Raw genomic sequence first — 25,895 nt, forward strand, 5'->3', positions numbered from 1 at the left:
AGTCCTGGCTTTCAGTGTTCTGTGCCGTTAGTTAGCTCTAATGTATCCCTAAATGTCTTCTAAGAGCCCAGTATGTAGTGGAACTATTGATCATTTTTTAACCCAAATAACAATTTAAGAAGCTTGCAAAGCCTCAGATAACACAATTGTTACCCATGTCTCCTTAAAACACCCCTCTGAGCTAGATAAGCATGGTTTTAGGTAAACTGAGGCTCTACCAAGGGCAAAAGTAGAACCCTGGATGTCTAATTTCCATTCCCCTAATCAACCCACAAAACCACAGGGCTTGTGAATATTATTTTCTGAATCCAATGCCACAGTCCTAAAAAGCAAAGCAAAGGCACAGATCCAAGAGACTACATACCATAGGCTTATAATAGTCCATCTCCAAAGCTACAGGTTAGATCCTGTGTCACTGCTTTCTTGGAATACAGTTCTTTTTGACTTTCACTTTGGGGTTAAGCTCACAAAGGGTGCATCTACAGTGCACCCTTACTTCGAAATAAGCTACGCAATTTGCGTTATGTAAATTGCATAGCTTATTTTGAGGTAATTTTGAAATAGAGCACTATTCCGAAACGTTCCTTAATGCTCGTTGAATGAGATTTACAGGGACATTGGAATAGCAAGCCCGTTATATTTCAAAATAACAGGCTTGCTTAAAAGATGCAGCATAGGTATTTTGGGATACTTCTGGTACCCAGAAATAGCTTTGCAGTATAGACGTAATCAAACTTACTTGGACATGGGACTCCCTCGCATTCTTTTGTTTCACGGCCATTTCCTTTACACATTTTTCCACCCATCTGTGGGATGGGAGAATTGCAGAGACGAATGCGAGTGATGTTACCTACACCACAGGTCACAGAACAGGAAGACCAAGGAGACCAGTGACTCCAGCCACCATCTTGACGTACTGACAGAGAAAAAAAAAACAATGCAAAACATAAGGAAGTGCTTGCCCCATCTTGGGGCATAATAGAAATTCACTTGTGAACCTACCCCAGCAAACAAGCTTTCCCCTTTTTACAACAGGAGTACCACCTTTTATTACTCTCTGTTACAAAAGCCAGCGTTTGGGTTCAGATATCAGAGACTAGCTTACTTATGAAACACAACCACCACCAAAGGACTGAGGGAGATGTTAGAGTAGATTAGTTCAAATGATAGGTAATTAAAAAATAAATGTGTTGTAAGACATAAGAAAATACTTAAACAGTTGTTCAGAAGTCATTGACTATGATCATGACTAGAGAATAGTTATTAATGGTTCTCAATCCTGCTGGAAAGGTATAACAAGTGGGGTTCCGCAGGGGTCTGTTCAATATCTTCATCAACGATTTAGATATTGGCATAGAAAGTACACTTATTAAGTTTGCAGATGATACCAAGCTGAGAGGGGTTGCGACTGCTCTGGAGGACAGGGTCATAATTCAAAATGATCTGGACAAATGGTCTGAGGTAAACAGGATGAAGTTTAATAAAGACAAATGCAAAGTGCTCCACTTAGGAAGGAACAATCAGTTTGACACACACAGAATGGGAAGCGACTGTGTAGGAAGGAGTACGGCAGAAAGGGATCTAGGGGTTACGGTGGACCACAAGCTGAATATAAGTCAGCAGTGTGATGTTGTTGCAAAAAAAGCAAACATGATTCTAGGATGCATTAAGAGGTGTGTTGTGAGCAAGACATGAGAAGTCATTATTCTGCTCTACTGTGCGCTGGTTAGGCCTCAGTTGGAGTATTGTGTCCAGTTCTCGGCTCCACATTTCAAGAAAAATATGAAGAAATTGGAGAGGGTCCAGAGAAGAGCAACAAGAATGATTAAAGGTCTAGAGAACATGACCTATGAAGGAAGGCTGAAAGAATTGGGTTTGTTTAGTTTAAAAAAGAGAAGACTGAGGAGGGACATGATAGCCGTTTTCAGGTATCTAAAAGGGTGTCATAAGGAGGAGGGAGAAAACTTATTCATCTTGGCCTCTGAGGATAGAACAAGAAGCAATGGGCTTAAACTGCAGCAAAGGAGGTTTAGGCTGGACATTAGGAAAAAGTTCCTAACTGTCAGGATAGTCAAACACTGGAATAAATTGCCCAGGGAGGTTGTGGAATCCCCATTTCTGGAGATATTTAAGAGTAGGTTAGATAAATGTCTATCAGAGATGGTCTAGACAGTATTTGGACCTGTCATGAGGGCAGGGGACTGGATTCGATGACCTCTCGAGGTCCCTTCCAATCCTAGTATTCTATGATTCTATGACCATTGTTCCGTTAGTCTGACTTGTATATGATCATGTAGTATTTCACAAGAATTTTTGAGGACCACTTAAATGCAGGTGTTTCTTCTCCATGTTCAGTATACTTCTGTGCTTAAGGACTGTGCTAAGAATCATGTGTTAATGACACACAAGCTATTAGCTGCCCCTGCACATAAGCCAGTACTGCATATATGCTCACTCAAGGCAAGAGACTCTACTTGTCAGTATCTTTCCTTTTACAGGGCAAAAACTAGATTAAAAAGGTGAGGAATATTAGATGGGGTAGTAAAGGAACAAAAATATATGTTGATAAATAGCATGCTAATGGGTAAATTAGTGTTAAAATATACAGTGAAAGATTTGCTATCCAGCACTCATGGGGATTGAGGGTTGCTGGTTAATTGATTGTGTCAGATAACAAAGTTTATTGCTCTGCCCCCAACTGCTACCAACAGCTCAAGGCAGGTTGAGGCGGGGGGGAGGTGCCTGCAGCTGAGGTCAGCTGTCAGAAGCCCCACAAAGGCCAGCTGGACAGGCGGGAGACAGGTGCACACACCTGACTAGGCAGCAGTATTGTGGTTGGGGACAATGCTGGTTAAAGGCTTCTGGTTAACAGAGTACCAGGTAACAGCTTTCATTGCATTCGGTTCTGACTATCAGTGCATAGGAATTCCAGGCAAGGATTCTTTTTGTTTCATGGTTAGAAAGGGCGAAGCAGAGAGAACATTAATAAGCAGAGATACCAGCACTCACTGCGATTATCGCATTTGCCCAGGCTACACGTTCTTGTCTGGATGGACGAGCCTTTACAAGTGTTGCTGGTGACGTCACATGACCTTCCTCGCTGCTGGGTTCCAGAGCCACAGGTCACTGAGCACTCTGTCCACTCAGACCATGGGGACCAACCATCGTCACTGTCTTTGGCTGCAGATCAGAAGAAGCAAAACCTCCTTAACACTGTCCGTTCCTTTTGTCATAAGATGTTTGCCTTCATGTGTCTTTTTGTTAGAACTTATCCACCTCTATTTAGATCTCTGGCTCTGATATAGCCCAGAAAAGTTAGAGAATGTCATTTAAAAAGAAAACATAGTTAAGAGATTGGCCCAAATCAGATACCTGGACCTGAACCCCTTTACGTTTTGTTAATTTAGATCTGGGAGTGACCATTGTAAAGAGCTAACCCAATCTATGTTTCGAGACGTCCACATAGCTGGGACCCAGATCCAAAAGATGAGACTTGGATCTATCTCTCAACACAACATAACCATACATGTGATTGAGAGTACAATTACACAACCTCCTTTCCCTCACTCAATATGATCTGAATAGATAAGAAACCTGAATACAATTCAATAAATATTGCACTTCAGGAAACTGAAACTATTAAAAAGCACTGCAATTTTTTTTTCACTACAGGTTGAACCTCTCTAGTCTGGCACTCTCTGGCCCAGCAACATCCTTGGTCCAACATGATTTTAGTTAGCTGATTGCCTACTTGTCATGGGAATGGCCAAGTTTCCCCGCAGTCCCATAAAGTTTGTTTAGAGCCACCAGACCTGGCTCTCAGTGATCTGTACTGTTATTTAGCTCTAATTTACCCCTAAATGCCTTCTAAGAGCCCAATAAGCAGTGGAAGTGTCAGTAATGCTGCTAGGCAATACTGTGGTTCAGCAAATTCTCTCGTACAGCACTGGTCAGATCCCCAGGGTGCTGGACTGGAGAGGTTCAACCTGACTTTTGCAGCCCAGAACAAGATATATTTCCAAAACTATTCTCACCCTAAATGCAAGCCACAAATTGCAGTGCTATCTTGGATGAATCTTTTTGTTATTCTGTTCCATATAAATGAAGGGTTGTAACAGTCAAAGCAATCAAAAGAAAAAAAATTAATTTGTGAGACTCTTTGCCTTTCCAACAATCATTACACTGAAACGCAGGAAATTCCCAGTTGTCTCTAAAATCTAAACACATTGTATAGGGGAATGGCAAGCACAGCAATCTACTCGGACTGAAGTCTGTTTTAACTAGATAGTAAGAAAACAGAAAAAGAAAAATAAAGACTACACAATGGAATGTGCAGCCAGGAAAAATGCAGTTAAACCTCATTATCCTGATGCTTAAATAATGATTTTTCTTTGGCTGGGCTGGTTTTTAACTCTTCCTTCCCCACCCTTTAAGTAAAACGGGATTTTAAAAAACTGCCAAACAGGTGGATTTTCCTTTTGTTAAGTACTTACAATGAAAGCAGACAGGACAGCATTCACCTTCAATAAATGATGGATTGGCACAAAATACAGCTGGGCAGGTGATTTGATGGCACACAGTTTTAGAATTCTGCACACACAGAAAGTAACATATTGACTTATATTCATGTTCAAACACCAGCAAGTCTGTGACACCAGGAAAAATTCTACCCTCACTTGCAAGAAATATTGCTTGTCAACATTTTAAAAGACAAAAAAAAATTGTTTAATGAGGTTGGATCGTTATAAAAGAAAATGTGTTAAAATCAAGTTACCTGTGTAAGTCTACAGTGTTGCTCATTAGAAAGTGAGGGCCTAAACCAAAACCTATTGGAAACAATGGGGAACCTGTTTACTGATTTCAGTGAGCTTTGGATCAAGACCTGAATAAATGTTGGATTCTGGAACAGGACTGAGTAGCCCAGATAGATTCAGTCCATCGTCTATTTTGGAAACAGAGGGAGTACTTCCATAGTCTTACCTCACAGATACATTTGGTGCAGCTATCCACAACCCAGTTCTCATTATCTGCAAAAGCACGGCCATCCTGCCAGCAGACGGACTGGTTCTTTAGAGTTTTGTTAGGACCAATCAATTCCCACATAATTTGGTTCTCCTCAGACTGAAAGATTAAACAAATAAATGAATTAAATAATTAATTAATTAATGTGCTTGGACTTGTAGCCAAAGAGCCTTGAATCAAAACCAGGAGAAATTATTGCTCAATCACCTGACTTTAATATACGATTGAAAACTTACAATTTTATGCATCCATGTACGTTAGACAAGAAGAAAAAACACAAATCAGTTACTGTACACAGAATGCAATTCTGTCAAATAATATTATGATTACCTATTGTCCAATAAAATCTAAGATAAAAGGTTCCCCCCCTTGCAATATATGTTGTTCATCATCTTCAGAGGGGAAAATAATTCTACTCCTATGACATGCAGTAAATTACAAAAGCTTTGATTAGAAAGTATGAACATGATTCACAACTAGGAAGGAGACCAACTTGAGCAACTACACACTTTATCACATTGCAACTATGAAAGAAAAAAAGATAACAATCACATTCATTCGTTTGCCCCTTAGCTAGAATGTGGCCATTATAAACATATAAATTATATACTAACATTCATTGATATGCACTTACAGACAAATGCATACGCGGTATGGCCAAATTTGACTAGTGATTTTGGGTGCTTCGATTTTTGATTACCAGATCTGATATATCTTTAAAAGACTTGGTTTTCAGAAAATATTGCTCTCAGCTTGGGCTCTGAAAATCAAGCCCATGTGTCATAGTCAGACACCCAGAATCATCTGTAGTCACCTTTGAAAATGTAGGCCACAGCACCCCCAACAACTTATCCATCTTTATAAACATGTAACCAAAGGGTCAGAGGGAGACACAGGAGACCACATTCTATAACTGGCCTTTTTGAATCCTCTGCTTCTTAAGTCCAAGGATACCTACCACTTTTTGAAGGTTATCAACCAAATTGTTAACAACAATGCGCAACCCCGTAAGCTCGGTGAACATTGTTCCCAGCTCTTCACAGGAGCGGTCACAGAAATCCAGCTTCTTCTCTGTCTTTTCACCAACATACTCTGTGGTGACAGCAGGACTAAGGTGAAGGATTTCCGTACTCTCGTTGATGGTGTTCACTTCAGCTGGTAGGGAGAGAGGGGAAAACAACAGTTGTGTACACAATAGCCTGCTGCTGATTACAGCTTATGGCTGGAATTATAGACTGGCACCTGTAGGTAGGATTTAACTGCAGCTCTTTTAGAACAGTTTCAGGCTAAATTATACCCTAGAATAACAGAGAGGGGTTGAATGTCAGCTGCTTCCAATTTGAAATGTTCCCTTTCAAAATGAAGAGCTCAGCTCCAGCTTACCTAGTCATCATTTAAAGGCACTCTTGGCAATTGAAAACACTCATTTATGAAGAAAAGATAATAAAAACATAGGTCATAAAACCATATGCATTAGTCTTTTCCAGGACATGAGAAGTTTTACATTTTTCATGAGGCAACAAAAACTGTCCTTTCCAGTTGGGTCAGAGACAGAGGACTCTTCTTCCTTCTACTTTCAGGAATGATAGCCATAAAATCTGCTAATGAGGACACCATGATGCAGCACAGGTTAGAAGTTGGTAGAGGCCAAGGTGGCTTTTGAGCCATCTTTGTGTTCCCCCAATTTCTGGGATGGCCACTGGCCAAGGTCTTCTTCAGCCCCCATGCACTTCTGATAGCAGCCTTGTGCCTCATCAAATTTAACCCAGCTGGGGATAGCTTCTTAGGATATGTCTTCATTGCAGCTAAACACCCGCAGCTGCCTGGTGTCAGATGACTTACGCTCACTGGGTTTGGACTACAGGGATGTTTAATTGCTGTGTAGACTATCAGGATTAGATGGTAACCTAGGCTCTGGGACCTACCCAACCCCTGATGGGGTCCCAGAACCTCAGCTACAGTCAAAGCCAGAATGTCAATACTGCAATTAAATAGTTCCATTCCCCAGGATCCAGAAGCTGGAGTCAACTGACATGGCTTAGCTATAATTGTTTAACTGCAGTGCTGACAGACTCTTATAGCACTTCTGTACCAAGGAATCACCAAAAAGCTCTGCGGTCCAGCCAACCCTCTCTCCCTACTGGTACAACCCTCTACACCCAGAAAGGAAGTAATGCTAGTTGCACCAGCTAGGAATTTATCCCAGCTCCAATGCCAAAGAAGTAGTGCTTGGATAACTTGGATATCTGGATAGTTTCTCTGCTTGAATAACTTTGCCAGCCTTTTTGCTGCACCAGACTTTTATTTTATCTACTGGATAGTTTATCCCACACTAACCTGCCAATGTTTTTCAGTCATCATCTGGAAGGACATCTATAATATATTTGGGAGAGTTTATGTGTCCGTTTGTCTGTCTGTGAGTCTGTTCAAGAACTACTCCTAAACAGTAAGAGATAGGACCACCAAATTTGGAATGAACCTTCCTATTATCATAACTTAAAGTAAGATGAGGGTTTGGTTGTGCCAGGACAATGGGATGTGCCTGGAATATTACTGTTTCCCATAAAATGCAAAGGGAGGGATCTGCTAGCAGGGACAGTAATACTGTAGAATGACCACAGGGGGCAGACACAACAGTAAGAGAGTGGCCAGCTGGAGGTGGGGTTCTGGATGTTGCCAGCCACCATACATCCTTGGCCCCCAAGCAGAGTGGTCCACACCACCATGGGCCAGCCCCATGAGCAACCTCCTGGTCAGCACAGTTCCTGCCTTCCCATCCAGCTCCAGGGAGCTGATAGCTTGGCAGCATGGCCCCGGGCACCTCAGTCAGCCCCAGAAAGCTACGCCCCCATTCCCTGTCCTGAGCCCCCCACAAACACAACCTCCTGCCCTGACTCCTGCATTCCCACCCCGTCTTGAGCCTCCCATCTCCTGCCCTGCACCTCCACCCCCTGACTTGAGCCCCACACACACCCAACCACCTGCACTGAATGGAAGCATGCTTCCAAGCCCAGTTAGTCCAACATGCACTAGCTCTAGTCTAGCTCCTTCACTGAAAATAGCAGCATAACTGGGATAACATGGGTGACAAATTGAGCTACTACAGACCTAGGGACCCCAGAGGGGTTTGTTCTCAGGCAGCTAGCCAAGCTCTCTACCCCACATGCTCTACTACTTTTAGAGCACCAGCAAGAGCAGAGCTACCACATCCATCCATCTGTGCTCGGAAGCATGCTCCTGACAACAGTGTAGACATATCCTATGGGTCCTCAATTATTTCTGTTGCAGAGAAAGACAAATCTCTCACTGTCTTCAGCCTGAGAAGTATTTGACCCTAACTCTTTCTCCCTTTAGTCTCTGTCATGGCAATCATTGCAAACAGCTTTGTGTGTTTGTGTAATGGAGAAGTTTCATTTCCCTACCAAGAAACTTTAAAATGTCACCCATAAAACCAGGCATAAATAAGGTGAACATGCCAAAACCAGTAAGACACCAGCTGAGCTGCAACATTAACTAACAGGTGGCACTGAAAACTCTGTTTTTCTACTGATGCCACCAGTGACAGCTGATGTGTTCTGGGATTTCCTAGCAAGTGCACATATTCACCTCAATGTGAGGTCTAAGTAATCCAAGGCTTGATCATTAAACTGCAATGAAAATGATGGCAGAAACAAAGGAAACCATTAGGTATCATCACTGAAAATCAACAGTCCAGACTGACTTTTGGTGCCCTTCTGCAAGCAAAATTTGTATTTAAGACACTTGAGGTTTTGCCAGTAAGAAGACTACAGAATCAGTCCCCCACAAGATTAAAAGGAGGGAGCAACCTGGACCTAAACTGAATGAAACCCAAGTCTATCTTCCAATTATTGTTTACTTTTGAAAGGACTGAAAGGGTGAAGGCCAGACTCTTGGGGAATGTCTACACTACAAGGGTATTTCAAAATAAGTTATTCTGGAATAACAACTCCCGAAATAACTATTTTAAAATAGCATGTCTCCACCACAGGGACACCCAAAATTAGTCTTAGGCAGGCTCTCCTAATGTGGATGCAGTACCTCAATTTAGAGCCCCAAGAGGCACTGGGGAGTAATTACTTTGAATGGTGTGGGGGAGGAGCTATTTCAAAATAGCACAAGTGGAGCGTCCATACTACCGCTATTTCAAAATGCGTGTTATTCCTTGTAAAATGAGTGCTTATTATTCTGTAATAAGAAGCCTGTTATTGCAAAATAATTTCAAAATAACTGGTTTGCTGTGTGGATGCTCAGTTTGTTATTCTGAAATAACGTGAGTTATTTCAAAATAATGCTGTAGTGTAGCTGTGCCCTTAGATATTTAAGAGCAGTGCATTTCTAAAGGGGAGCACAGTATAAACAGCTTTTGCAACCTTTCCACCCCTCAATCCGTGACATTTCTGGAGTCAGATTCAGGCCCCAGTGCAATTCATACATGTCGCCAATCTAGTCTAAGGCACAGCATACACTATAGCGTATGTCAGTATAAGTTCCATCACTCAGGAATGTGAATAAGCCACCCACCTGAGTGACAAAAGTTTTCACCCACCTTATCGCCAGTATGGACAGTGCTATGTTGGCAGGAGAGTGTCTCCCACTTACATAGATACCACACTCATGGGGGCTTGAGCAATTAAGCTGATGGAAGACCTCTCTGCTGTCAACTGATAGCATCTGCACTAGCAGCACTATAATAGCACAGCTGCATCAGCGCAGCTGAGCTGCTGTAAGCTCTGCAGAACAGTTATAGCCTATGTTACACTGGCTGGTGAGAGCCCTCATAGGAGCTGTTATCCAGACATGGAAACTCTGGAATGAACTACAGGCTCAGCGAAAGCCGGTCTAGAAATTGGCTCTAGGCAGCTCAGATGTTCCCCACGAAAGCAGATGTTCTTCAAAGTGCACTCAATGGTGCATTATGTAGGGGTGATTGCACAAAGGCTGGAGAAGAGTTCTGAAGTCACATTTTAAAAGTTCTTCCCAGGTATAGCAAATGGCTGGAAATCAGCACACCAGAAAACAGCAGCAATAATTCTTCCAAACAATTTCGGGGCAAGATGACTCTCTTTCTGCCAAAAGATTTTATTTAATGAAACTGATTTTTAACAAACAAGAATGGTAAACAGGAACTAAAATCCTTCTCTGCACACCTGAGGTCCTTACTCGGTGTCTATTCATTCCTTACATACGTAATACGTCTTTTGCCGTCAAAGGGAGTTGTGTGTGAATAACAGTTACAGGACGTGACCCAATATTGATCTCTGCTATATGGGAAGTTTTACTTCTCTGCCTTGCAGTGAAGATGCAATCACTATACTTAGTGTAAATATGGTACCTCAATCTAGTAAGGTGAACCAGAGCTTAGAGAGGCCAATTTGGCTATTCGGTCCTTTCTTAAACATTCCAAAGGAGAAATGAGCCAGTGATTGCAATACAGCCTATTGTCACAAACGTAACAGCACCATTCCTCAGCTCAGCTCAATAGCCACACCATGTGATTAGAATGAAGGAAAAACTGTGCTGATTCTTAGTTACACATAGTTTGTGAATGCCCTGTGACACCGGCTATATTGAATTGTTTCCAGTTATCAGCGTTACAGAAATTTGCATCTGAGCAACGAACAGAAAGAAACTAGAGATACAGCTTGGTGGACCAGAATCATCTGTGGTGCAATTCCCTTTATTTCAATTGCTTTTTGATTCCACGAAATGAATTCCATTTTCTTGCCAGGTTGAAACATAAGGTATCCATGACTCCGCATGTGAAACTTTTCAGATCACTGATTTCATACTTGTCAAGCCAATGTCAATTTTTCACTTGACCTGAGCATTTTAAGAACATTCAATCTGTAATCTCAACAGAGAGTTCAGTCATAAGCTATGTTAGAAGCTTTCCATGTACACTCCCTACTCCCTCTTGGCAACCAGAGAAAGAAGACACCTGGGAATTTCTAAGGAAGTAGTTCTATATGGCAGGCTTCCCGCTCATTTCTCAAGGGCTAGATAATTCACTTTTGAAGAAAAAGGTGCTTTGAAACTGAAAACTGAAAACATTGATATCAAGCTAAAAATGTGCATCTTTCCCCAAATACAAATCTCATTCCTCTGACCTGGCTGAGGGTGGGAGTTTAAAAAAGCTAGATAAATACATAAAATAAACGTGCCTCTCCAAATCTCTGTGCACATGTATAAATCATTTTTAAAATACACACAATGACGACATTATAGTGAGGCTCCTCCACCCATCAACCCAATAGCTCCCTCCCAGATCACCTCTCCGGTCAGTCCACTCTCTCAAAAGGGGATTGAAATATGCAGACCTTGCACTATAGCAAATTTAGGCCACTGCCTGAAAAGCCCAGGGATTAGGGCATTTCACTAACAAGTCCTGCCCTCCAGCCCTTCACATTTAAATCTGGAGTCAGTTAGCTCAGCAAGAAATTTCTCTTAGTAAGTGGACAGCCACATCCTGCAGTAGCTGAAGTTCCGTAGGTATAGCCTCCGATCCAATCTAGAGGTAACACAGGCATGGATAACTGGGGCAACTGAAGGTCCAAGTCCTATAGAATAGGTTACAAGCTAATCAAGTGGAAATGGGACAATGGTTTCTTGCCTCTGAACATCCAGAGGCAGCCAAGGATCCAAGATGATCCATACTTCAGCCACACTTGGTGAATGTTGAGCCAATGCATAGACCAGCTTCTGGGGCTTGATGAGGGTTTGTGTTGTTAATTTAAAGTGATTTGTCTTGGCATGAAGCTATATCATGGATAAACTAGCTGTTTTCTTCCCTGAAAGTACAGAAATTGTATAAATAGAGAATAGTTTTATATGAAACCTAATTTAGGTTTGTGCTGAAGTACCAAGGTCCTGGAGCATAATCTGAAAGTTTGTTCCATGATAGATTTTCTTAGATCCCAAAAAGTGTTCTGCAAAATGTCACAGATCACAAAGTTGAAACTATGCTCTTTTTAGTTTCACATAGAAAGCAACAAGAACTGCTAATATTGGCTCCATGGGTGCATAGAACAGTCCATGAAGCAGTGGAGCCATTCTGTACTCTTGCCTCCTCAATGTTCCCATGGACACCTTGATCCAATATCTTACATCTCTTGACTCTCTCCAGTGTCCAAAGGAGGAACAACCATTCCTATCTCTCTCCAGGCTCTAGGAACACATCCCTCAACCTCCCCATTTTCCAAATTTTTCAGTTCTCTCAGTGTATTTTAAACAGTTTTCAAATAAAATGTAAAATGGTTCCTAAGCAAGACTTGAACCTGCAAAATTTGACCAAATACATCTAGGGTACATCTACACAGCAGCGTTATTTCAAAATAAGGGTATGTTTACATTCATTCTTCTTCTGAGAGGAATGCAAATGCAGACACCTGAAATTGCAAATGAAGTGTGGATTTAAATATCCCGCACTTCATTTGCATTATCGAATTATGGCACTATTTCGAAATAGCGCTATTTTGAAATAGTGCCACAACACAATTATGCAAATGAAGCACGCGATATTTAAATCCATACTTCATTTGCAATTTCGGGTGTCTGCATTTTCATTCCTCTCTCAGAAGAAGAATGAAATGTAGACATACCCTAACAGATGTTATTCTGAAATAAAGTAATACGTGTCTACAGAGCAAGCCCATTACTTCAAAATAAATTCAAAATAACAGGCTTCTTACTCTGATTCCTGTAACCCTCACTGAATGAGGAGTAAGGGAAGTCGGAGAAAGAGTGCTCTATTTTGAAATAAGTGCTGAGTAAATGTGCCCAAATTCTAAATAAACTATTTTGACTTATGCTATGCAATTAGCGTAGCTCAAGTTGTGTAGCTTATTTCAAGTTTAGCCCTGCTGTGTAGACATACCTCTAGGTATGTGTAGTTTATTTTGAAACAGGGAGCGTCTACACAGCACTTATTTCAAAATAGAGCACTCTTCCTCCGACTTCCCTTATTCCTTGTACAATGACGGTTACAGGAGTTGAAGTAAGAAGTCCTCCAGCTCAACATTATTTTGACATTATGTCAAAATAACTGCTTGTAGTGTAGACGTAGACTATGTTATTTCAGAATAACGTCACTTATTCCAAAATAACACTGCTGTGAAGACGTACCCTCAGGGTGCATCTACATTGCACCTGGTGCTCGAAATAAGCTATGCAATTTGGGCTATGCAAATTGTGTAGTTTATTTTGAGTTGATTTTGAAATAGCTTAATCCAAATAAATCGCTATTCCAAAATGTCCCTTATTCCTTGTGGTTTACAGGGATGTCAGAATAGTGAGCCCATTATATTTCAAAATAATGAACACACTCAAAAGATGAGGAATAGCTATTTTGGGATACCGGAGGTATCCTGATAGCACTGCAGTGTAGATGTAGCCTCAAAACCCTAGCCTTGTTCCTCCACCAACCTTATGTGGAAAGGTAAAGTCCAGTCAAGAGGAAGGGCAGGCACACATGCCAGCTTAGAGAGAAGCCTCGTTGTTGAGCTTGCAAGCAGCTTCCTGCATATCTGCAGGATTCCATGCAGTGAGAGGTGCCAACCAACAGCTGCAGCAGAAAGAATCACTTCCTGTCACAAATAGGGAGCAAAAGTGCATAAAGGGAAGGTGGCCTTCCCCCATATGATAATAGGGCTAGAACAGCAATATATACCTAACACGAGAAGAGGCATATACAGGCTTCTCCTGAGTAGCAATCTGGTGTTCCTTTCATATTTTAACTCAACATCAGATCACTAAGATGACTTGAGATACAGAATGTCACATCCCATCAATACAGTGCTATGCATTAATGAATGCGGCACAGTTAGGGGTGTGTTACTCTTCTTAGGGTACGTCTACACTGCATGCTTATTTTGAAATAAGCTATTACAGAATAGTTATTCCAAAATAGCTTATTTTGAAACAGTACGTCTACACTACAGAGAAGCCTCAAAATTAGCCTGAGGCAAGTTTCCCTGATGTGAAGGTGCTAGCTTGATTCAGAGCTCCAGGAGGTGAAATAACTCAGAATGGCCCTGGTGAGGGACTATTTTAAAATAGCAGCAGTGGAGCGTCCACACACATGTTATTTTGAAATAGCTATTTCAGAACAGGCACAATTCCTCGTAGAATGAGGTTTATTTGGAACAAGCCGTCTGTTATTTCAAAGTTATTTCGAAATAACGGAATGGCTGTGTAGGCGCTCCCATTGTTAGTTTGAAATAACGCTAGTTATCTCGAAATAATGGTGCAGTGTAAATGCACCCTTAGTACAGTGAGTAATATATCACCAATGGCTTCTCAACTGTGGTAATTAAAATACATGGGCAGCACCATAAAGCTACAAGCTGCTACTATGCATGTGACATGTTTCACATACATGCCACAAAATAATGTGACTCCACCTCACATATTTGAATGAGAAATTTCAATTCCAGTCTGTTCATTTTAATGTTGTAAAATACAAATCAGACCATTAATTAGTCTACTAACCGACCAGCTTCTGGAGAGGGTGAAAAAAAATCTGTGTAATGTACCTGATTTGCAGATATTGTGTTTGTGTCCTAGACATAGCTGACAGATATTGTTGGGGGGGACACTTGTAACAAAACAACTCTGTAGTTGACTACGCAACTGCAGTTGTTGATGTGTGCAAGGTACTCCAGCTAAGGTTAGTATCAGCATGCAGCGTTATCACAAATGTGTTTCTACTTTCTCTTCATAGTTTGATTCCATGGTTTCTGCCATGATATAATCTACTTTTGATGAAATTATTTCCCTTTCTGGTACTCTTCCAACACAAATAGAGAAGATCTGGAGAGCCCCTCTGCATTGGCACAACAGATTGTGTCAGTGTAGCCTCATCTAGGTGGAGAAGGGTCTGTTAGTCTCTTAAATACATCAGTTACTCTAGATTTCAGAGCTCTGCCCTATGGATCAGATGGTTTACCACGACTCTCGGTTTCCATGTGAGCTTGATATTTACAAAGTTCATTCTCCCTTGCCCTTTTTGCCATTCAGCAATGGTGGGAAGAATAGGGTATCCCCTTATCCTGCTAGAGTCCTTGCCTAACTTGAGCAAAGGATCCTGCTTAAATGGAATGTGCCACAACCTTCAAAGGCTATACCTTGATGCTTATGCTGCCTAAAGACACTCTACTTTCAAATCTACAAAGTTTAAAACACCCATCACTGTTGTGTCTAAGAGCTAAATCTACGAATGAACTTAGCTGCCTTGCTGCCACTTTAGGTAGCACTCAGGTTCTCAAAACCCTGGCTCAGTTGCCACCAAGAGGTGTAGATTACCAAAGCCCCTAGTTACCTACATTTCCACCATTACAATTCCCTTGAGGGCTGCTCCATATTCCCCTTGTTGTTTGCTTTGGCAATGGAACCATTGGCAACAAATATGAAGAAATAGTCCGTTGGTAAAGAATATTCAAAAGCCTTCTGGATTAGAACAGAAAATCACTTTGCATCCTGCCAATGCCTTGTTGTATTTGCAGGATTCAGAAGCCTTGTTACAAACAGAAGAACAATTGACTCCAGAATTTGAGCAGGTATCAGGCTGAAATTTTAGACATTAATATTCCCAAAAGGGTCAAAACAAATTGTTGTCCGTTATCTACATTTAAATGGGCAAAGGAATTGTTAAAATATTTAGGAATAAGTATTGTGGAGAAATATACAATCTTTTTAAGGCAAACTATCCTATCTGTGGAATAAAGGACTTGGAGGAATGGAACAAATATGATAATTTCTTAGCTAAATAGGTAAAAATTATCATCTTCTCAAAGTTAACTATTTTTGTTTTAGTGTATCCTTACAGTGATATCCCTGAAGTGACATTAAAAGCATGGCCATATGCACTATTAACATTCATATACACATGGAAAAGACAATGGTTAAGTGCTATAGTTCTGTGTAAGACTACAAAGTGGGGTGGACTAGCTTTCCTCAGTTTCATTTATTATCATTATGCATTGCAAATAGAAGATATGATTTTCTGGGGTAACAATAGTCTATCCAAACGCTGGGTAAAACTCAAATGAGTCTGTGATACAAATATTCATAATAATTGTTGGGTTTAAAAGAAATATTACCCATTCATCCAGATCCTCACAGTGTTATCCATTTGGACAGTGTTATCCAATTATGTTAAAATTTGGATGAATTTTTTAAATTCCTGTTGCTGAGGTCCTCTCACTTAGTTACTTCCATTAATAATCAGGAATTTATCCTTAGGAAATATCAAAGTGGCTACTTGTTGTGCAGAACAGCTGGGATTACTCAATTTGGACAGCTGTTTCTGGGTCCTGATTTAAATGATATCAACAGATATGTGATATAATTAATATAAAAGATGGTATTTTCATTCTGTACAAGCCAATATTTTATTGTAAACTGAACACAGGACAGCTCTGTCTACGCTTTTAACCATGTATGAAGGCTGATGCAGGAGCATGCTGAAACAAAAGGTTTAATTTCTAAGCCCTGGTCTACACTAGAGAGTTATTTGGAAATAACTCCCCTTATTTTGAAATAACAAGCAAAGCATCCACACTACCAAGCCCAGTATTTCAACATAAGGGGATGGTTATTTTGAAGTAGTAACTCCTCTTTCCATGAGGAATAATGCTAACTTTGAAATAATTATTTCAAAATAGCAGTAATATGGATGCTCCAGTGCTGATATTTTGAAATAACTACTCCCCAGAGTAATTCAAACTAATTACTCCTCACTGCTTCCTGGGGCTCAAAGTCGAGGTAGCATGTCCACATTAATGGAGCCTTCCTTGGACTAATTTTGAGGCTTCCATATAGTGTGGGCATGCTAGTTCAAATTTGTTACATCAAAAGTTACTTCAAAATAAGTTATTTTGAAATAATTTCCTAGTGTAGACTTGCCCTAAGAGGCATACAATTCTGATTAAAAAATAAGTTGAAGAGAAAACAACCCAGATGAAAGATGGGAGTGGGATTTAGACAAAGGAATTGATCTGGATGAGCAAGTCTCTAGATGAGAGAAGGGTTATATATTGTCAATTTGTGTCACTCATAATGAACGTTTTACAAATTATTATACAAATTGCTTTTTAACTCCAGTTAAGAGTCTCCGAATTTTGCTGCTAGGAAGATGCTTTTAAAGGGGTTTCAGGGAAAACGGAACATATTTGCACAACTTGTGGTTGTGTAAAGGAATAACAGAGTTTAGGGAGGAAATTGTTACAGAGATTCATGTTATGACTTATGACAAAATACTGGCTTCCTAGAAATCCCCTAGGCTTCTCATGTTATGCTTCAGTACAGACCTTACAGAATGACAAATTAATTTCATTTTAATAATTGGTAGCAAGACTTTGAATTGCACATTATTGGAATTTTTGACTTCTTCTGTGGAATCAATCAAATATGGACTGTCTTTGTAGTAGAAAAGTTTCATACCAAGTTCATACACAAGAAAAGCGCCAAAGGTGGATAGTAATTTAACCATTTGGTCACTCTTTTTAGAATACTAAGAGGTGGAAGTCTCCCCAGCCAGTAGGTCAGGATCTTTAGGTGGGTTCTTTGAATACTAACCTGATCCTTAATAAGTAAAGTATGATGTAATATGTTAATGTTTTATTATAAATCTGCTTTAACAAATGTTTCAAAAATTCCTTACATGCATGAAAGGTCAATCAGGCATACTAGAAACATACCTAATCCCACATAAAGTGACTAGAGGAGGTGTTAGTGCCTACCTTATAACTTTTAACCAAGTGGCTAGAGCACTCACATTGCATGTAGGTTCAATTCTCACTTCTGCCTAATATAGAAAATAGATTTGAAGTTGAGTCTCTCCCCTCTTAACAGAGCGCCTTAACCACGGGGTATTTTGGAACAGGACTTTCTCAGTCTCTTTTAATGGGACTGTTCCACTGTATATAAATAAGTAAATATCCATTGTTGCGAAGGAACTTGAACCTTGGTCTCCTTCCCAGATAGATGGGGAGGGCTCTGAATTACTACAAAGAATTCTTTCCAGGGTGTCTAGCTAGTGTGACTTTGCAACATGCTCAGAGTTCCACTGATTGATACATTTCCACCTGAATGTCAAGAAGAAATTTTCCTCCAGGTCTGATTAGCAGAGTCCCTGCGAGCAGAGGTGGGGGGAGGTTCACCTTCCTCTGCAGCATTGGGCATAGTTCACTTTCAAGTTTAAACTAAAGAAAACAGTAGATTCTCTGTAACTTGAAGCCTTTAAACTGTGAGGTCATGGATCTACCAGAGGAGTGCGTGGGTGAAGTTTTCTGGCCTGCAACGTTGCAGGAGAGCAGACAAGAGGGTCATGAGGATCCCTTCTGGCCTTAAGGTCTATGAGTCTGAAAGGCTTGTCTACTCTCACAGCACTGCAGCAGGGCTTCACCTGAGTGTCTGTGTCACTGTAGCACTTAGCGAAGATGCTACCTAGGTTGATGGGACAGCTTCTCCTGTTAATGTAGGCACACTACCTCCCCAAGAGATGGTAGCTAAGTGGATGGGAAAAGCCCTCCCTTTCACATAGCGCTGTCTACCCTGAGGGTTGGTTCAGTATAACTGTCACTCAGCGGTGTGAAAAATCCATATCCCTGAGTGGCACAGTAATACTGACATAAGTTTGTCGTATAGAGCAGGGGACCGTCTGAATGTCCTACTGACAGGATTAAAATGTCAGTCCTGCTCTCCAGCCCAATTAATACTTGTTTTGAATAGTAACTTACAAAGATATAGCCTTGAAGCCTCTTGCAGTGATATATCTCTAATAGACTTGACACCTAAAAATTTAAAGCTTGAAGATTCGCCTGAGGTCAAACAATGAGCCAGGCAAATAGTCAGGCTAGAACTGAGACACATGACCCACATGCTACATCTGTACGACAGGCAGGGGGCCAACAGACTTGCCAGGACCCTGGGCAAGAGAGGGGAGCTCTGAACTCCCGGAAGGGGCAGGGCCTCAGATGGAAGGGGAGGGACTGGGACAGGGCACCATGCTTGGTCCCAGCCAGCCTTGAGAGTCACCTGGAATATGCTGCACAGTGCTCTGGTGGCAATTTAAAGGACCCCAGGACTCTAACTGCCACTGGTTTGATAGTAGAAGTGATGGAAGGCACCTCGGACCCTTTTGAATCACCGGGCCCAGGGTGAACTGCTCCCTTCCCTCCCCCACTCCCATACACTGTCAGCAGGCCTGAAAACAGCAATATGGCTGCACCGATGCAGATGCACCACTGTAGCCCTTCTGGAGCAGATGCTGTTAGCCAATGTGAGAGCCCCTTCACTGGCTTTATAACTCTTGCCTCCAGAGAAGTCAGTGGCTATGTCCATGGGAGAGCACAGCACTGTCCACTCCAGCACTTAGACCAGTATAAGTTGTGCCCAGAAAAGCTCATGATACCATCTACATTTCCTGTTAGTCTCTGAGGTGCTGCAGAACTATTTGTTGTTTAAGTTTTTTCAACATAGTCGCTCAGAAATAAGGATTGTTTACACTCTGAGCAATGCAAGTTACACCAAAGTGATTTGTAAGGTAGACATATCCCCGATCCTTTGCTCTAATTGTCTGAGAACTTCCCTTCATGGAAATACATTTTCACATACATTACATTTTCTTTCCAACTGTCCGTAACTTTCTCCTTGGTAATTATCTCTTCCCCAACCTATGCAGCTAAACCTATGCATCCTGTCTAAATCTGAGCAGCAGGGACAAAGGATCAGATTGTCTGTCAGAAGCAATATTTTGATTATGTCTAATCAGTGCCCTCCTAGCAAAGCTCGCAGCAGTTAGGTTTGTTTGTCACTCCAAAGCAATGTTCATAAGTAGCTGGTCAGCAATTCCAAACCTTACAGAGCCATGTTCTATCTCTACCTTATACACAATTCACACTAGCTTAAATGGGAGCAGTGTCATGGGTTGAGCTAAGGCGTCTTCATTGTTAGATTCAATTGAACAATGTTAGTGTGAAAAAATATACATACTTGTTTGGCTCCTCTGACATCCTTTGTTATATAGAACATCCTCTATTGAAGTATCAAATATTAAGTGAATATTCTGAATTAGACCCTGGAATTAAAGAAAATAAGTTTCAGATAAATTCAGGATTAAATGTATATCATGAGATGTGCATTCTCCTCCACTTTTAACCCCCCCTGTCTATTAGTTAAAATTAATCACAGGTAAATATTCAAAAGTAATCTATGGTGCAATCCATGAGAAATACATACTGAATGTTAACTTTGATAGCATGGTTACATTATTATTTTAAAACTAATGAAGTGCCAAAGTAAGTGTTTGTTTTTTCTGAATGACTCATGATAAAACAATATTTGACTAGCCTTTTTCATGCTTCTGTCATGTTGTGAGTTTGAATCTCTGTTTCCATACAATTCAGTTGGGGCACATCTACACAGCAGGGCTAACCTCAAAATAAGGTACACAACTTGAGCTATGCTAATTTCGTAGCTTAATTCGAAATAGCTTATTTCGACATTTGACACTGTCTACACAGCAATTATTTCAAAATAGAGCACTCTTCCCTTGACTTCCCTTACTCCTCATATAATGCGGGTTACAGGAGTTGAAGTAAGAAGCCAGTTATTTCAAATTTATTACACACACTATGTTATTTTGGAATAACTGACTTTATATTGAAAGAACACTCCTGTGTAGAAGTAGCCAAATTCGGCTACGTCTACACTGCACAGTTATTTCGGAATAAGCTATTCCAGAATAGTTATTCCGAAATAGCTTATTGTGAAATAGTATGTCTACACTGCAGGGAAGCCTCAAAATTAGTCCAAGGCAGGCTTCCCTAATGTAGACGTGCTATATCGATTTACAGCCCCAGGAGGAATAACTTAGAAAGGGCCTGATGAAGGGCTATTTCAAAATAGCAGAAGTGGAGAATCTATACACCCCTTATTTCGAAATAGCTAGTTTGGAATAGGCATTATTCTCCATAAATGAGGTTTACAGAAGTCAGAATAAGCTGTCTGTTATTTTGACATTATTTCTAAATAACGGAATTGCTGAGTAGACACTCGAATAGTTATTTTGGAATAATAGCCATTATTCCAAAATAACTTTGCTGTGTAGACACACCCTTTAGAGATTTAATTATTAAACTGGAAGCTAGGTAGCCCAGTAGGTTGCAGGGCACCGGCTTTTCAACTCCAGACACAAGAGCTCATGTTTGAGCTTACTGGATAACTCAACCTAGCCCCAAAAGAACTTTATACAAATCACCAGAGCAGGACAGGAGCTGGATTTTTTCATTTTGCCTGAAAATCCACAATTTCAGAATGTTTTTAATTCTGAAATGGAACAAAATCAACAAAATTGAAGTTTTCCTTGACACAAAATTCACACACACACACACACACACACAAACCCCTTAGGGTCAATCAAAATGTTTGATTCCCTTTTTTACTTTTAAAATTATATTTAATATAAATGAATGTTTAAAAACTGAAACAAAAACTTGAAAATCAAAAAGCGCTGTTCTTAAAAATTTTCAATTTAATGTTTCAACCTTGTCTAAATAGTTTATTTTTCTTTTGAAATGAAATTTCATCAAAATTGACATATTTCTGTAAAACATTTCACTTTTGCTGATCCAGCATTTTCTGACAAACAGAAAATTTATGTTCTGTTACAAAATTTTTGACCACCTCTAAAATTCACTGCAACATGCAGCATTCTTGACACTGTGTGATGCCTTACAAATGGGAAAAATAGCTAAATGTTTACGAGTTGCATGAAGAAATCTATACAAAGATTAAGTGCTTTTTGCATGGCTGTAGACTATGCTGTATTAGTCTTTCACTTTCATGAATAAAGGGTACTAAGATTCATACAATTCACCTCAAGCAACCAGCTAAAAGATACATGGTACCAAAGTCTATTTTTTCCACCTATGTTTCCCCATTGACTTTGGGGTGCATGTGAAGGTTGAATTGGACCCATTGTCTTCTAATGCTAAAAGTAGCTAAATTCTTTCTGTTATCGCAGACCCTAATTCTTTCACATTACCTACCCTGAAATGGTTCTCTCGAATGGACCCCTTTGTCACATACATTCTACTGTTCTCTGCTTTTAGATGTTCGCAGAAAGGCTCCTCCAGGATGAAGCTGTCAATAAGGTCACAACCAACATAGAGGCTGTAGTTCTCTCCTGTTACTTGAACTGTGATGTTCTTCCACTGGGAGTCTGCTAGGTCCACATCTTCCAAGGAAATTACATTCTGGGACCCATCTGCCCAATAGATAAGGTCCAGAGTATTGGCTCGGCCATTGGAAATAATCTCAAATTGTCTTTGAGAGATGCCAGGGCCCTCTAAAGCAATGATAGTGCCTCTGGATTGCCTGTCCTGCCTGAGTATGGCTGAAAGAATAAAGCCCTCATTTTTCCGGATAAGTTTCAGAATCTGTGTGAATTTCTCTGGGTCAAATGGAGGTATGTGGTCAAATCGGATGAAACGATATGCTGGGACCGTGGGATGTGGACCCCGAAATAGTTTTGCTCCAATTGTCTTTCGGCTTATGTTACTGATTTGAAATAAGTCAAACGTAGTCTCATCTTCCTTGTTACCATCTGCAAAAATTGACAGTATATAGCAATGTGAATACAAAAACGGACACAAAGGGAAATAAGTGAGAATAGTACACCCAATAGATCTAACTATTTGAGAGACACTAGCATATTTGCTGCCTGTTTGGCACTATAACCACATTACTTCAATAAGCTTGGAAGAGAGATGCACACGTGCTATCTTTGGTATTGCACAATAAACAGCATTTCTATCTATTTAGCACTTTCATCTATTTGGCAACTTTATATGTAACAAAACCTTTAGTGAAAGTGAATAAAATTCTATACACAAAAACCATGTTTGTTTTTACAAGGAGAGGGCTCCAAGCTAACTGCTCTACTTTAACTCTCAGCAAAGACAACTAAATGTATGAACACCATGTTACAACAGGTTAGCTCTGAAGAAGAGAGTAGAGTTACACCAGATATGAATTTGGCCCAGGATACCACGTGGAAATTAATATCTGACACTGTGCCATTTTACACCCAGCCTGAATTTGATCCATAGATGTTTTCTTCTCTCTAAATTTCTGACAAAGCAGCTCCTACCCAACTCAGTCCCTTTAAGTCTCATATTACATACATATTACAGAAGGAAATGGCTTAGCAATTAAGAATAAGGAAATTTAGGTCAATGTTCAGTAGGGAAAAACTATTTTATGTGACTGGGTAATGTTATCACCCAAATGCATCAGTACCTGTAGTAATAAGACTTATCTTAAAGTTTTTGTCTTTATTTTAGACAAGCAGTTTTTCTTAGTTTTTACTGTGTTTTCTGCAGTGGGTTAGCCATATAGTTTTTAAAGTCAACATTTAGCTTTGCAAATTACTGTAATTTCTGCTTCCTTTCAAATCCCTTAAGATTCATCTGGTTAAGAAGTTTCAAGACTTACCCTGAGCATTTGAAGAAGCCCACAAAGTTAGCAAGATAATTAGCCACAACAGTCTGCTCCTCTGTAGCATAACTCCTATGAATAAACCAAAAAAAAAAACTGTTAGGAAAATGCTCCTGGTCAACTGTAAAGACCTCAGATGCCTCATGGACTTGTACTGAAAAAAATGCTGTAACCATAAGCAAATCTGTTTATACCCAACAGTGCATATTCACAGTATTTCTCTTCCTGATTGCTTATTGGTTCATTTTAAGATGAAACAGGATATTTGTGATTAAGAGTGCTCCTGCTTATATCTTAATATATATGTGGTCATACTCTTATGTTTATGACATCACAACTGCATGCTCTGGACTTGATTTTGTACATGAGATCATCATGCTATGCATTTGAAGGGAATTTTTTAAAATAAACTCCTGTATTCAAGCACATGTGCCAAACAATAAAAAAGGGGAAATATAGAGAAAATGTATGCTATGCAAGCAGAATTTTCTTCAAGTTTTCTCCATGAGACATCATCAAAGCTTTAAGTGACAGGAAATATAGTATACTAGTTGTTCAATCTTAACTCCACTTTGAATTGCAATATGTAGCTGGATTCTTTGTAAGATAATGGATTTTCATGAGTAGTAGTTAGCTTTTCAATTTGCCACAATAGAAAGGAACTCACACAATATTTATCTCAATGCTGACTTTTAGGCAGATAGCATTCCCCTGAGGTATTTCTGTCTGGTTATATAGAAGCGTAAGCTGTATATCTGCATTTTCATTTAAACTTGTGTATGTGCATGCATGTCAGCTAAGCAGAGCAAACCCAGTTTGCCAGCTGTGCAGTACAGACACACACATTTCAAGACACCAGTATGCTACCTTGACATTTTAAAGAATGTCTCATCTAAATTCCAGAAAAACTCAGACACAATCTTTTACACAAAGCCAAACTTTCAATATAAATCCATAATTGTTTGCTAATTAGGCTATCACTCCAAAACCATTTATCTGCAAATTTGGGGAGGAGAGAGGGCTAAAAGTTCTAGTTCAAGTACATTTTGGCAGATGCAACACCAGTCATATGCAAATATTTTCTTTTCTACCTAATGTACATATTTTGGGAGATAGGCTGCAAGGACACTCCAATGAGCAATAGTACAACAAATGCATTTTTACATCCTATTTCTAAATGCTGCTTCTGTAACCATATTATCAACCTAGCCATCAATAGGAAAGACACAGCATAATCTGCTTGTGCAAAAAGCAAATCTATACTCTAGTGCACAAGTCATGAATACTTGTGAACAGGACCTATTTAGGGGACATAATTGTTAGCTGAAAAGATAGTCCAAAAGAAAGATGAACAACAGAAGCTCAAATACTGTGCTAAGGAGACAGACAAATCCATCACCCATGGCTCATGAGAGCAGTTTTTGCCAATCACTACATTACCAGTGTGAAAATTTAAAGGGCTTTCCCCCTTACCCGGCATAAAAGGTTTTGCTGCTGCTGCTCTGTTACTGTTAACGCTCCAAACCAAATCCAAAGGGAAGGAGAGCGGGAGTTATTTGAAAAAAGCCAAGTGCAAACTCCAAGCTTCCGCGGGGGTGCAGGATCTGCTAGACTCTGGCTGAGGTTTCTCCCAGTGGTTTGCGAGGGGCTGCTCTCTGCTTTTATATACTCTCCTTCGCGTGCACTGCTGTCAATCAGCCGCACAAGGAAGCGCTTTTGAATTCATTCCTAGTCCGCAGGCATGACATAATTCCCGTGTCGGATCTTACAGTTTGCTCTCCCCTACCTGGAAGAGGCGAGCCAGCTCCAGTCCCCTGCCTCCCGCAGCCATCCCTCCCCCTTTTCCTCCTTAAACGGGAGGAGCAGGACAGAGCCAAGGGCTGTCACTCTCTTATGGTCCCTAAGCTTGGGTCAGGACAAGGAGCGCCCGGACTGTTCCTCCTCCTCTCTCAGGACCAGGGCTGAAGCCCTGGCTCTGGTGCGTGTGAACGCTCCGAATCCGGAGTGCAGCCGGGCTGGAGTGATGAGCGCCCGCGGACGCCACAACACAACTCCCTGCCCCGAAAAGCAGCCGAGGCTGTTACCTGCCTCGCCTTCGCCTTCGCCTGAGCGTTTCCAATCGAGCATCCCCCGCTTTGTCTCACAGCCGCTGTACAATGCCTCTCCCGTCGCACCGGGCAATGATACAGTCCTCCCCCAGCCAGCCAATATCCCCCCTCCCCGTTTTCTTTTTATTATTCAGGGCAGATACTTTTTTTTCTTCCAAACAACGATCTTTGAAGGGGGGATGGGAGAACTGCAAAGGTGGGGTGCCCCATCAGTTACTGAAACTGCTCTTGGCGCGGATCTAGGGA

The 25,895-nt window shown here is 40.7% G+C and overlaps 1 protein-coding gene across 2 annotated transcripts in view; it reads right to left on the reverse strand.

Annotated features, from left to right (window-relative positions):
- Positions 1-25,683, reverse strand: part of THBS2 (thrombospondin 2) — a 52,408-nt gene extending 26,725 nt beyond the window's left edge. The window contains exons 1-9 of one of the 2 annotated variants that reach the window (XM_025184058.2): positions 25,626-25,683; positions 23,539-23,613; positions 22,092-22,648; positions 20,035-20,119; positions 5,981-6,177; positions 4,981-5,121; positions 4,494-4,590; positions 3,010-3,180; positions 740-916 (exon numbers count right to left, since the gene is read on the reverse strand). In XM_025184058.2, coding sequence (XP_025039843.2) covers positions 740-916; positions 3,010-3,180; positions 4,494-4,590; positions 4,981-5,121; positions 5,981-6,177; positions 20,035-20,119; positions 22,092-22,648; positions 23,539-23,613; positions 25,626-25,668 — 1,543 coding nt within the window. In that variant the 5' untranslated portion in view covers positions 25,669-25,683. Of the gene's footprint in view, positions 1-739; positions 917-3,009; positions 3,181-4,493; positions 4,591-4,980; positions 5,122-5,980; positions 6,178-20,034; positions 20,120-22,091; positions 22,649-23,538; positions 23,614-25,014; positions 25,338-25,625 lie in introns of those variants that run through there. The other variant, XM_006121970.4, reaches the window with a different exon arrangement.
- Between the last annotated feature and the right edge of the window lie 212 nt (positions 25,684-25,895).

This window comes from Pelodiscus sinensis, chromosome 3 (genome assembly GCF_049634645.1).
Source record: "Pelodiscus sinensis isolate JC-2024 chromosome 3, ASM4963464v1, whole genome shotgun sequence".
NCBI lineage: Eukaryota > Metazoa > Chordata > Testudines > Trionychidae > Pelodiscus > Pelodiscus sinensis.